At 41.8% G+C, this 14,331-nt stretch overlaps 1 protein-coding gene across 1 annotated transcript in view; it reads right to left on the bottom strand.

Moving 5' to 3' along the window:
* The window catches only part of LVRN (laeverin), a gene marked incomplete at its 5' end in the record, with an annotated part of 68,326 nt that overhangs the window by 33,429 nt on the left and 20,566 nt on the right, over positions 1–14,331 (bottom strand). Inside the window, 3 exons of the mRNA XM_080804458.1 lie at positions 1,203–1,316; positions 2,760–2,914; positions 12,293–12,419. Of these exons, the coding sequence (XP_080660584.1) occupies positions 1,203–1,316; positions 2,760–2,914; positions 12,293–12,419 (396 nt within the window). The remainder of the gene's footprint in view (positions 1–1,202; positions 1,317–2,759; positions 2,915–12,292; positions 12,420–14,331) is intronic.

The following is a 14,331-nucleotide window of genomic DNA, read 5'->3' as shown; positions in this document are numbered from 1 at the left end:
GCTTCCCACAAACTACGATTTCACCAACACATTAAAAAAAGAGGATTTTTCGAGAACGTTTCGGAGGGGCCAAGTTAGGTTTGCCAACAGTGAATTCTGCCAAATAATCAACAAAACTCAAGTATCATGTATCTACCATCTCCACCCTTTCCTAAAAAGGGCAAATATTATTGCCAATGGCATAGGAAAAACATTGTCTTCGAATCTCCTTCAAACTGGGCGGTATTACATTTTGCCTCTGATAAAGATCTGGCCAGTGGAGATCAATCAGTCTTCCAAGTATCAATATACTGAGCAAGAATGGGGAAAGAGGAAAAGAGGCCAAGAACCAAGCCTGGAAACACCGGGAGGTGGGATGAGGGACAGGCCAGGGAGCCGCAGGCTGAACAGCCTTGAGCGTCAGAAAGGTGGAGAGAGTCAGGGACAGAGCGAAAGCCAGGACCTTGGGCTTGTTATCAAGAAGCGAGGTACGTGTCAAAGAATGATGTTACACCTACATATTTAATTTTTTTAAGTCAAATAAAACCAATTCTGTTTCATCATGCTATCCTGAAAGCACTGATTAATCTACATAAATGACCAGAAATAGAACTTACAGTTGAAACAATCAGATTTGCATATTCATGAATTTATATTTTCATATTGCTATTTATTCAAAACAGCAAAACAGCATTGGGTATAACATATAAGATATCAGATGCCCAGCTGATCTATATTATATAACATTTTATAATGTATAAATTAGCATATTACTTATCATTAAAGTCATAAGCTACTGATTACAGTGGCTTTAGAATTGAGTCTAGGCAGGAATAAGGGAAAATGACCTAAAATCCAGTAGTAGGGAAAGATAATAGGCATACACCTTATAAGGTGATATAATAAAATATTAGGCAACCCTTAAAAATCTTGTTTTCAAGAATGACTTAATGATTTGCAGAAATGTTCTTGATATAAAAGGAAGTACACAAGGCATTACAGGTTTCTGTGTAAAAAAGTAATACCCACTTTTATGAATATTTAATGAGTAAAAGCCTAGAAAAAGAAAACATAAAAAAAAGATAACACTGATCACCTCTGGTATTACAGGTAATTTAATATTCCTTCTATTTTTCTGTACTGTACACATATGAAACAACAAAATGTACCGGTTTCATAATTGGGAGAAACAATTATAAAATAAATGTAACAGACATACTTACTCTTGGGAATTTAGGATTGAAGTAGTTAATTACTCCAAATTCAAAGTAAGATGCAAAACCCTCTTTGAGCCAGACATCATTCCACCAGTTCATGGTAACCAAATTTCCAAACCACTTTTGGAGATGGGAGAAAAAAGAGCTTTCTTAAGTTTAATTTTAGGAATTCATTGTAATTGCATGTTTCAATACATAGGTCAAAGACATAATGAAACTGTAATCCCTCAATAACAGAACTGGAAACAGGGCTCCAAAAAGCACGTTGCGGCTTTCACGTGAAGAGATACTGGTCATGCATTTCTTTGAAAGAAGCATTTCACATCCAACAATTGAAAGCAATTTTTGTTTTTGAACTGTCATGTTCAAAGATAAAGGTAAGCCGGAGTAGCAGGTCTGAAACTGTCCGCTTCCCCAAGAGTTATGTTAATTTGAATAAAGCAGAAGTCCGGAATGTTCACTTAACACCTACTGATTACAGCATCTTAGACTCTAGACTACATCAGAATTTTGCTGGAAGCAGTTGTGTTGTGTTAAGAACATGTTTTAATCTGTGTCATATCCAAGGCACTCATGCGTTCTGCTATAATTATTTTCTATTTGGGCTTAACAAAGTGTCAAATGGATGATGAATGGAATCAGGAAAAAAAACCAATAATTTCTAACACCAACTAATCTGTGCCCTAGTATTTAATCAAATTCTTGCAACAGCTGTCACACGTTAATAGCTAGCAGCCAGTCTTCCAGAACTATGGGCCGCTTGAGCAATCCTAAAAAATGGCATTTGGCGGGGGGAGGGGGGGTGTCTGATCGAAACTTGTCAAAGTTTGTGTTTACGCAACACGGTATTATTCTCTCCCAGTAGGTCATTCTTTCCCAAAACTTGTGGATCCACGTAACAAGAAGAGAACAATTTCCTAGTTTAGATCACTTCTTTCTGAACAAACTTGTATTAATGGAGTCAAGGTCAAAAAGCAGATGTGAGAACCTCCATCAAACAAAACTAAAGTTCTAAAATCACATTATGGAAGCACAGATCTAATGAAATAAATGCTTGTTTACGTCTGTTTTGGGCATGTGGCTTGAGGACTAATGACTGCTCATCTCACTGACATGTTAACCAATTCCCTGTATCCCTTGAGTCCCTCCTCAAACAAAGCAAAAACAAAGTTCGTAACAATTTACTGAGGAAAGGTGGGCATCTGTCAGTGACCTTTTTGAACATCCCTTACGTTAAGATGGAATGAAAACAATCATAGCTCTGGTTGGCGTACTTCCCCTGAAGAGGGTTCTGGGGAGCGCTTTACTTTTGGATGTAAATACCTGACCTCCAACAGGCCTGGAAGGTCTCGTCGGTCTGCTCCAACACCAACAGTTCAAGTTCACGCAAGATCTGATTACACAGAACTTGCCTTCACTGTCCCACTTCTTGAATAGTTTTTTTTTTAAAAATCTGGTGTACCATCGAGGTTTTGTTTAGTTTTTTTGCTCTCCTGGGTAGAGTGGCTAGGGATTATCTTCATGGGAGATAAGTGAAGTAAGAAAGAACATTTTACCACATGCCTGATGTCCGATCTCGTGGGAGAGAATGAAGGAGATCACAGCCTTTTTGTCTGTTACTTGATCGTTTGGTTGCATCAACAATAATGACTCATCGAATATTAATAGTCCCCAATTTTCCATCGCACTGTTGTCAAAAGTAGGCAAGGCAATTATATCTAAGTGGATTTAAATGGAGGGAAAAATGAAATCATCTCTTCCAAAAAAGTCTGAGATTCCCAGATATAATGATCTCCAAATGAAATCATAAAATTACTAAAAGAACATACAAGCGAATATTTATATTGTGAGGGAGAGGAGACAAATACCAAAGACAGAAGCCAGAAAACAAATGGTTTAGATTGTCTGAAAATCGAATACTTTTGATAAAGGACCTGGAGAGAGAAATCTTAAAATGTCACCATAAAAAATAAGCTTTACAAAATTGGCAAACAATCAATCTGGAGAGACATTTCATTGCATAAGATAGGCAGATGGCAAATACACATGTGAAAAGATGTTCTGCATCCTATGTCATTGGAAAATTGCAAATTAAAACAATGAGATAGTAGTATACACCTATTAGGGTGGTTTAAATCCAAAACACACTACCAAAGGCTGGAAAAGATCTGGAGTGGCAGGAACTCTCTCATTGCTGGTGGGAAGGCAAAATGGTAATGGCCACACCAGAAGACAGTCTGCCAGTTTCTTATAAAATTTATAAATAAAGGCTGGCCCACATTCTAGCAATTGAGCAATTGAGGTTATTTGCTCAAATGAGCTGAAAACTTAAGTCCACACAAAAACTGGCACAAGAATGTTTATAGCAGGGGCACCTGGGTGGCTCACTGGGTTAAGCCTCTGCCTTCAGCTCAGGTCATGATCTCGGGATCGAGCCCCGCATCGGGCTCTCTGCTCAGCAGGGAGCCTGCTTCCCCCACTCTCTCTGTCTACTTGTGATCTCTGTCTGTCAAATAAACACATTTAAAAAAAAAGAATGTTTACAGCAGCTTTATTTTTTTAAAGATTATATTTATTTATTTGAGAGAGAGAGAACGAGAGAGAGAGAGAGCACACAAGCAGGAGGTAGGGGCAGAGAGAGAGCGAGCAGACCCTTAACTATCTGAGCCACCTAGGCACCTATAGCAGGTTTATCTGTAATTGGAAAAAAAAAAAAAGGGAAGGAAGATGTCTTTCAATAGGTGAATGGACACACAAATTACACTATATCCTTACAACAGAGTGTTATTCAGCAATAAAGAAGCTATCCAACCATCCATCTGAAGTCAAGAAGGAACGTTAAATGCAGGCTACTACGTGAAAAGAAGCCAGTGGGGACAAGCCACATGTGGTATGACTCCACTTACGTAGCATGATGAAGAAGATAAAACCGGAGAGACAGTAAAAAAGATTGGTGGTTATCAGGACTTTGGGGAGAAAGGAGGCAATGAACACAGGGGATTTTTATGACTGTGTAACTACTCTGTAATTTTGGATACATGTCATTATATACTTGTGAAAACTGATAGAATGAAAAGCACCAAGAGTGAAACCCAGCAGGCACTATGGGCTTTATTTAACAATATTGTTGATCAGTTATAAAAAATGTAACACTCTAATGCAAGATATTTACAGTAGGAGAAACTGTGGGGTGGGGGAGGGGAACAGAGAGGTGGTAAATGAGAATTCCCTACACTGGGGTGCCTGGGTGGCTCAGGTGGTTAAGTGTCTGCCTTTGGCTCAGGTCATGATCCTAGGGTCCTGGGATCGAGTTCCGCATCGGGCTCTCTGCTCAGCGGGGAGCCTGCTTCCCTTCCTCTCTCTGCCTGCCTCTCTGCCTACTTGTGATCTCTGTCTGTCAAATAAATAAATAAAATCTTAAAAAAAAAAAAGAATTGCCTGTATTTGCTGTGTCATTTTCCTTGAACCTAAAAGTAGCTCTAAAAAATAGTCTAGTTAATTTTTTTAAAGATTTTATTTATTTGAGAGAGAGATAGTTTGAAAGAGCATGAGCGGGGGTAGGGGCAGAGAGAGAAGCAGGCTCCCCACTGAGCTGAACAGGCAGCCCCAACAATGCAGGGCTGGATCCTGTGACCCCAGGATCATGACCTGAGCCAAAGGTAGACACTTAGCCAACTGACTGAGCCACCTAGGTGCCCCAGAAGTAGTCTAGTTAAAATGAAATATTTAAGTTTACCAAAAGACACCATAAACAAATTTGAAAGGCAAATCACAAGCTGGTAAAAATATCTGAAGTGTTAGGGCTGATTTAATGTTAAAACCTGTTTAACCATTAGGGCCTGCTTAGCCAGAGCGACTCCATATTGCCTAGGTAGCCATATTGTTGTCCTACATCCACGGAATTCATTCCGGGAATAAACGCCGCAGTAGTTCCTGGTACCGGTTCTGGGCATCGATTCTGGAAGTAAACGCCCTAACAATAGAAGCCACATGCCTTGAGGTCTACGGTTATGCTCTATAAAACCAGCCTGTGAGATCAGGAGGGGGGCGCTCTCTTCGGAGGTGGCCCTGGCGGGTCAGTCTGACTTCTAATGCTTGGCATAGAATAAAGCTTTGCATAACTTTCACTTTGTCTCAGTCTCGTTTCTTTGATAACGGACCCCAACAGAAGCATATATCACAAGTAACTAGATAACTTTTCTCATATCTAGAAAACTCTAACACGTCAAAGTAAGAAAAACAAAAAAGTGAACAATTCACTAAAGAAATAATTCAAGTAGCCAAAAATCTTACTTAAAATGTTCTTCATTATCAGAAACACAAATTAAAGCAATGATATAACTTAATCTTTCAAATGAGTAAGAGGATTAATAATTAGTACTGCTAATATTAGTCTTAATAATGAGGTACAGGAAAATTGGCATATCGCCTGTTGGTTACGGTGTGATTGCTACAATCTTTCTGGAGTGAGCAGAAAAACCCTTCATAATTTTTAAAAATGTTCCTACCTTTGACTAACTCACTCAACTTTGGGGATTTATACTAAGACAAATAGCATGGACATTTGTAAACACTCTCTGTGCTTTTCTTTAGCGTTCTTAAAGTGGCCAAAACATGGGGGAGGGTATGCAATTAGTCCAAATGTTTAACCAGAGGATTTAAATAAATTATTTTGCCCAATTGATATGTAGGCATTCTGTGTTTTTAAAATGACAGTATAGGGGGACCCAGGTGGCTCAGTCGTGGCTAGTCAGTGTCTAGACTCAGGTCATATTCTTGGGGTCCTGCCGTTGGGCCCCATGTCAGGCTCCCTGCTCAGTGTGGAGTCTGCTTGGGATTCTCCCTCTCCTTCTTCCCCTCCCCTTGCTTACAAACCACACACACACACACACACACACACTCACTCTCTCTCTCTCTCGCTCGGAATAAATGTTAAAAATATAAAAAAATAAAAATATATTAAAAAATTTAAAAAATTAAAAAATAAATAAAATGACAATACAAAAGAACAGTTATCTGGATCATGTTTCCACATACAGTTACCTTTTAAAACAAAACAAAAGGCCATTAAAGAACAGTCTCGATACTATGGTTCCATTTTTGTTAAAAACAAAGACGCAAATACAGAGATTGAGATCGCAACAGACAGTGGGAAAACAGACACCAAAACGTTAGCTGCCGTATCTCTGAGTGGTAGCCTTATCTCTGAGCCTGTACCTCATTATTAAGACTAATATTAGCAGTACTAATTATTAATCCCTTTACCCATTTGAAAGACTAAGTTATATCATTGCTTTAATTTGTGTTTCTGATAATGAAGAACAACATTTTAAATAAGATTTTTGGCTACTTGAATTATTTCTTTAGTGAATTGTTCACATTTTTGTTTTTCTTTTTTTTTTTTAAGATTTTATTTATGTATTTGACAGACAGAGATCAGAAGTAGGCAGAGAGGCAGGCAGAGAGAGAGGGGGAAGCAGGCTCCCCACTGAGCAGAGAGCCCGATGTGGGGCTTGATCCCAGGACCCTGAGATCATGACCTGAGCTGAAGGCAGAGGCTTAACCCACTGAACCACCCAGGTGCCCCCACATTTTTGTTTTTCTTATTTTGATGTGTTAGAGTTTTTTTAGATATGAGACAAGTTATCTAGTTACTTGTGATATATGCTTCAGATATTTTTACCAGCTTGTGATTTGCCTTTCAAATTTGTTTATGATGTCTTTTGGTAAATTTAAATATTTCGGGATATTTTTATTCTTTTTTGTGCTTTTCCCGATTTTTCCAAATTTTCTATGGTGTGATCATTTATTGGTGTTAAAACTAGAAAAACACAGGCACCTGGGTGGCTCAGTCGGTTAAGCGTCCATTTCTTGATTTTGGCTCAGGTTGTGATCTCAGGGTTACAAGATCAATCCCAGCAATGAGCTGGGTATGGAGCCTGCTTCAGATTCTCTCTCTCCCTCTCCCTTTGCCCCTCCCCCACCCAAAATAAACCTAGAAGAACAAGAAAACATTTTAACTTGTTTTGCTAAAAGAAGAAATACCATTTTCATAGTGTGTGCTAGGTTTGCCTCATGAATGCTCTGTGCTGTGTTTGAAATATTACGTTTATTTATACATGATTGAAGTTGGTGTGTGCAGTAAAACGTATCCAAGCCATCACCTAGCCTCCTCTAGTTCATGCTCTATTATCTTTGGGTGTACTTAATTGCTAGCTTAGGTTGGCACTCTTCTACCTCCCTTTTCCTTCAAATGCAGCCATCCCCCTACTCCACAAACCCACCCACTTTCCTCAAAAACACCGCAAACACCGCTGGGCTCCACTCAAGCCAATCCCTTTTGCTCTCTATTACAGCCGAGCCATTCTCTGCTTGAGCTGTTTGGTACCCCAGGCAATCCTCTGTTTAATCTATGAATGCCCCCAACCTTGTGGTCCAATCTTAACCAACTCCAAAAAGCTATTCCTTACTAAATCCTGATGACGATTCACAAAAAAAAAAAAAAAAAAAAAAAAAAGGTGGGGGGGCTTTACCTTCAGATGCACAATTCTGGGAGTAAGCAAATTCTTGTTTCTTGATCGACTAGCAATGCTGGCTCACAGAGGACCCTATTTTATTTTATTTTAATGATTACCTCATTATTTTAAAATAATGACACAGGGGCACCTGGGTGGTACAGTTAGTTAAGTCTGCCTTTGGGGGCGCCTGGGTGGCTCAGTGGGTTAAACCTCTGCCTTTGGCTCAGGTCATGGTCTCAGGGTCCTGGGATCGAGCCCCGCATCGGGCTCTTTGCTCAGCAGGGAGCCTGCTTCCTCCTCTCTCTCTGCCTGCCTCTGCCTACTTGTGATCTCTGTCTGTCAAATAAATAAAATCTTTAAAAAAAAAAAAAAAGAGTCTGCCTTTGGCTCAGGTCATGATCTCGGGGTCCTGGGATTGAGCCCCACACTGGGCTCCCTGCTCGTGGGGAACCTGCTTCTCCCTCTCCTTCCCTGTTTATGCTCTCTCACTATCTCTTTCTCTCTCTAATAAATAAAATCTCAAATATAAAATAAAATAAAGTAAAATAATGATATAAATACCCATGAATCTGCCTCTCTCCCTTTAAAGTAAGGGCTGGCTAACCCTTCTTTAAAGAGCCAGATAGGAAATATTTCCAGCTTTGTGGGCCGTATGTTTTCTGTCACATCTTTAACTCTAGCACTGCAGAGCAAAAACATCTGTAGACACTATGTAGGCAAATAAGCATGCTGTGTTCCAATAAAACTTTATTTATGGACCTTGAGATTTGAATTTCATATAGTTTCCATGTGTCACAAAATATTCTCCTTTTGATATATAGACATATATATATATATATATATATATATATATATATATTTTTTTTTTTTTTTTTACCATTTAAGAAAGGTGAACACCGCTCTGAGTTCGTGGGCCATCCAGAAAAGGGCAGTGGGCCAGATCTGCTTGCTTGCCAACCCCTAATTGAGAATGCTGCCAATAACTCATACTGTGATTCCCAGACCAGCGGCATCAGCACCACCTGGGAACTTAGTAGACATGAGAATTCTGGGACCAACCACAGACCTACTGAAACAGAAATTCTTGGGTCAGCATCTGTGTTTTAACAAGTCTTCTGGATGATTCCAAAGCTGCCAAACTTTGAGAAGAGCAGACTTACAGCTCTCTTTGAGCTCCTTTTCAACTCACACTATCGTGCCTTCTTCCAGCAGCCAAGTCACTATCCTCAAGGTAGGGGGTTTTCTTTTTAAACTTTAGAAAAAAATGTTTCATTTTCATTGTTATAGAGGGTTTTTTTGTTGTGTGAATGAAACATAATTTATCTACCCATTCTCCTGATGATGACCATTTTGGTGGCTTTCTGTCTGGGGCTATATTATAAAAAGTATAGCTATGAATATTCTTGCACACGTCTTCTGGTACATGTGTGCTCAAATCCTTCTTGGAGATAAACTTAGAAACAGAATTACTGAGATTTAAGGTATTCTAACGATCAACATTGCAAGATAATAAATACGTTTCAAAGCTGTGACAGTTGATACTCCTTTCAACAAGGCCATTTTCTACCATTCGGCATTTGTTAGATAACTTTTTTAAAAAGTGAGTAGGCATAAAATGGTGCCTCACCATGACCTTGGGCATTCATTTCTTAGATTACCAATGAGGTTAAATAACCCTGCGTAAGTTTATTAGCCACACATGTTCCTTTTTCCATAAAACATCAATCTGTGTATCTTTTCCTTATTTTTTCTTCTGTATTGTTCTTATTTATTTGTAGGGGTTCTTTATATATTTAGGCTACCCCCATTACCACTTCTTCTTTTTTATTTTTTTAAAGGTTTTTATTTATTCATTTGACAGACAGAGATCACAAGTAGGCAGAGAGGCAGGCAGAGAAGAGGAAGGTAAGCAGGCTCCCTGTTGAGCAGAGAGCCTGATGCGGGGCTTGATCCCAGGACCATGGGATCATGCCCTGAGCCGAAGGCAGAGGCTTTAACCCACTGAATCACCCAGGCGCCCCCCATTACCACTTCTTAATCTTCTTTCTCTTAAGACTTTTGCTTAGCCAGCCTATTATCTCGTGCTTGGTGATTCGTGGCTTTTGCTTCTACATCCTGAAGCTACCACCTCAACTCAGCTACTCAAGAGTCCCAGTCACCCGCTTCTCTTGTATTCAAAAAGCACCAAGATGGGTTGCCTGGGTGGCTCAGTCGGTCAAGCACTGGACTCTTGATTTTTGGTTCATGTCATCATCTCAGTGACCTGAGGTCAAGCCCTGTGTTGGGCTCCTCACTCAGTGGGGAGTCTGCTTGTCCCTCTCCCTCTGCCTCTCCCCCTGTCTCTCATGGACACACACTGTCTCTCCCTCTCTCTCTCTCTCTCTCAAATAACTAAATAAATCTTAAAAAAATTAAAATAAAAGTCTGTAAATCTTAAAAGCCCATATTTATTATTTTTTAAAGGTATTTATTCATTTGAGAGAGAGCAGGAGAGACAGCCTGAGCAAGGAGGCAGTAGGCAGAAGGAGAAGCAGACTCCCCCACTGTTTTGTATTTTTTTAAATGGCTCGACCAAGAGTTAAAATAACTAGAAAACATTCATTTATCTTTCTTTTAAAGATCCAGTAATAGAAAATCTCCTTATTTTAATCACCTGTCATTTTGACAGTTGTGATCGAGGGCCACCTGTGTGTCACATTGGTTGAGAGGATATGAAGGATATAGAAATGTGCCAACTATAACCCTGATTTCCAGAAGCTGACAATCTAGTCAGAATTTACATGGAATTACTGAACAAATTGCACATATTTATTCCCTTCACACACACACACACACACACACAAAGTTTATTGTTTACCATTCTGAAAGAAGCATTATCCATAGACTCTGAGGGTACAAAAAAAAAAAAAAAAAGCCAGATTCCAAGCCCAGGTTACTCTTGATCTAATGGAGAGCAGGTGGGGGTGGGGGTGACAATTAGGATCCAGTTAAGTTAAGAGCTTGAATAGAGAAACGCACAGGATTCTGTGGAAACATGAGGAAAAGGGAGTCAGGGAACGCTGCCTGGAGGAGGGGGCACTGAGTGGAGAAATACATGAATTAACCAGTTGGAGAGACGTCATCGCTGGATGTTCAAAGTGCCCATGTAAGAGAGCCTGGGAGAGGGGAGAAGAGGAAGGTGGAGGAGGGGACGGGGCAGGGGGGTGGTGGGGGAGGTGAGCAAAGCCTCCTTCCAACTCTGAAGAATTGTTGAAAGCCCTGAGAGTGTGGCAAGAGATCCATGTTGTAAAGACAGAGTCAAGTCTGGACTTGACTTTAGGGGTAATGGGAAACCATGGAGAGGTTTTAATGAGGACAGTGATACGGTCGTTAGGTTTCACCAGGGAAAGATCCCCTGGGCCTCAGGGTGGGAGATGGGATTGAGGGGGCAAGAGGGAAGGGAGCATAACCCAGTGAGGGCTGCTGGGTGAAGATGGTGGTGGTATAAACTAGGGAGCGCTGGGGGACACAGGGAGGTGGGGATGGAGGTAATATGGAAGGGACTAGTTGGATGGAGAGGGTGCTTTATGGAACGGGGTGTGGAACTTTCCTTGCCTAGACAAGGGTCATCTTGAGATTCTCTGGCCTCAGAAGCCTCCAAGGCCAGGCTTCTGATGCCCCCAACTCCCGAAAGGACAGATAACACTTCTGGGATCCCCGCCTGGGCCAAGCCAGCCTCATGCCCCATTCCTCCTGAGCCAGCAGTGCCCTCAGCTTGCCGGACCGAGTTCAGGAGGCTGCAGTTCCCAGATAGGGACTTCCTACCTCCTTCTACCATCTGCCCATGTAGACAGCGCACACGTTTCCCAAGACTTCACATAATACGTCAGAGGAACAAAATACATTCGCACAATATACTCTCACCGTAGACAGAGAAAACACTGGGTGGCTTTCTGAGCTGAGTGACTCACACGATTTGAAGGACACACACTGCCGATCTATAACCAATAAAGCGATTACGTGCTTCCTCGAGGATCCTACTGTTCACACGTGATTCCAATTTTACACAGCAAACGTTGACAGACAGGACCTCATGTCCTCACCCCATGACTCACAGCTAAAGAGTAGGAATAAAAACAAACAGAACCCAAACAAACCCCACCCTGCAGAAAACCACCACCACCCCAGAACCCTCATTCATGGGAACGGGAGGAACCCACGTAGGCCTGCTAAAAGGATCCAGAATATCGCCTCACTCCCATGCATGGGAAGAGGAAAGGACAGAATGCAAGAGAGGGAGCCGGGGCTGGAGGCTGGGAGGCTGACAGTGAGTACCCAGGAAGGATCTAAATTCTGAGAACACAAAGGAATCGAAATCCTGAGGACTGGGCACACAGCATTGTACAGAGAAATAGCAGACGGGCCCCTCCGTGTTCAGGAAGGTGTAGGACATGAGACTGGGAGGCAGGCAGGGCTGCCCCCAAAAGAGCACTTAAATGGAGACAGTGGGCCCTCGGTGGCTCCTCTGTGTACCCTTTGACCTTAACCTAGGGCCCCCGTAATAGGAAACCCATTGCATCGGAAAGGAAGACGGCTCACCTGTTTTGGGAAGAGGGTAACTAATATTAAATAAATCTTCCAGAAAAGAGTAGATGGGACCTGTGATGTTCAGAGCAAAGTCTGCATTTCCGTTCTCGATGGCATCTTTCCGGGCCCAGATGCGTATCTACATCAAAACAATTAAGTGGCGATTAGGAAAAGCAGTCATGACTTTGGCAACCGGGGGGGGGGGGGGGCTGCCTGCACCAGTTCCCTGATGCTCTAGAGTCAAAGCCTTACCTTTCCAGAAGAAGCTATGGAACAGAAAATTGGCAGGTCACCCCTGAACAGCACGGGGGGTTAGAGGAGTGCCGACCCTATGCAGTCAAAAACCCACAGATCACTCTTGGGTCTCCAAAAACTTAACTGCTAATAGGACTGCTGTTGACTGAAAGCCTTACTGACCACGGGAACAGTCACTTAACACATATTTCGTCTCTCTATTACACACTGCTTCTTACAAGAAAGTCAGCTAGAGAAAAGACATTATTAAGGAAATCGTAAGGAAGAGAAAATACATTTACAGGGCTGAACTATACACAAAATCTGTGTATAAGTGGACCTGCTGGGTTCAAATCTGTGTTGTTCCAGGGTCAGCCAGAAACGTGGACATGTAGCCCTGGAGAAGATCTAGAAGGCTGTTGGCTACAATGTGAGCAGTGATTCTCTGGAAGGGGTCATTTCAGTGTTTTCCAGTAACACGTCTAACTTTCAGAATTCGAAAGTAATCCTTGCACCAGTATCTACCCCGACAGGAAATGTAGACTCTGTCTTGGGATGAAAGGGCATCCCAGACCCTTGCTTCCCCCTTTTAGGACCTATATCCAGTGTTCCCAAACATAATTGTGCAGTTAGCAGGGGTTATACATTGTGGCACAAATTGCAGGCATCCGCATCGCGCAAATTTAAAATGGCTTCTTCATGCTTGTTAACGCTAAGGTCGTGAAGAGGGCGAGCTTGCCTTCAAAGTTTTAAATAAGGTTATACTTCCCTTCGTTCAAAGAAGTTCACCAGGATTTTTATGATTTTACAGCTGTTGAGTTAACTGAATTACGGTCTCTGTTCATGATATTTCCTCTTTAGTAGGTAAAGAGACATCCCTGCCTTGGTTTGTTAGTTTAATATGACCGAGCTATTGTTGGGGCCTTTGGGAACTGATTTTGCCACTTTGGTGGCTCCTTTGTTCCTGTTTTATTATTGTCATTCATTATTATTATTATGTATAAAATACTGTATTTATTTGAGAGAGCAAGCACAAGCAGGGAGAAAGGCAGAGGCAGAGGGAGAAGCGGGCTCCCCGCTGAGCAGGGAGCCTGATGCAGAACTGCATCCCAGGACCCTGAGACCATGACCTGAGCCAAAGGCAGAGCCTTAACGACTGAGCCACCCAGGCACCCCTCATTATTATTTCAATATGAAATCATTGTCTATGCCACAACAGCATCGGAGCACTTTTTGATGGGGTTGCTAGCATTAATGCCAGGGAACATGCACGAAACTCAAAAAACCCTGGAATGAAAGTTAGAAATGAGGGGGCGCCTGGGTGGCTCAGTGGGTTAAGCCTCTGCCTTCGGCTCAGGTCATGATCCCAGAGTCCTGGGATCGAGCCCCGCCTCAGGCTCTCTGCTTGGCGGGGAGTCTGCTTCGCCCCACCCCCCTGCCTACCTCTCTGCCTACTTGTGATCTCTATCAAATAAATAAATAAAATCTTTAAAAAAAAAAGTTAGAAATGAGGGAATTGAAGTAATTGTCCTGACATGAATACCGTCAATTTGAGAAGGAGTTCTCTGCTGAACACCAGAGAAAATGCTAGGAAAATGAAAAGCAGGACAACAATATTTGCAGAATGCTGAGCTCCAAGAACGCATTCACCTTCCTCTGCTTGTATTTCTGCTGGGAAATTTGTCTTGAATTATGTGAATTTGGAATTACGTGAGGTCTTCAGGAATGTTCCCCTCTCACAGAATGCAACCACCTGCTTCTGGGGCCTCTGACCTCATGCTTTTCAGCCTCCCCCACACTGCAGAGACCTCCTTCTC

This window comes from Martes martes, assembly GCF_963455335.1.
Source record: "Martes martes genome assembly, chromosome: 5".
Classification (NCBI taxonomy): Eukaryota; Metazoa; Chordata; class Mammalia; order Carnivora; family Mustelidae; genus Martes; species Martes martes.
The sequence above is the reverse complement of the archived record's forward strand: the minus strand, read 5'-3'. Positions and strand labels throughout refer to the sequence as shown.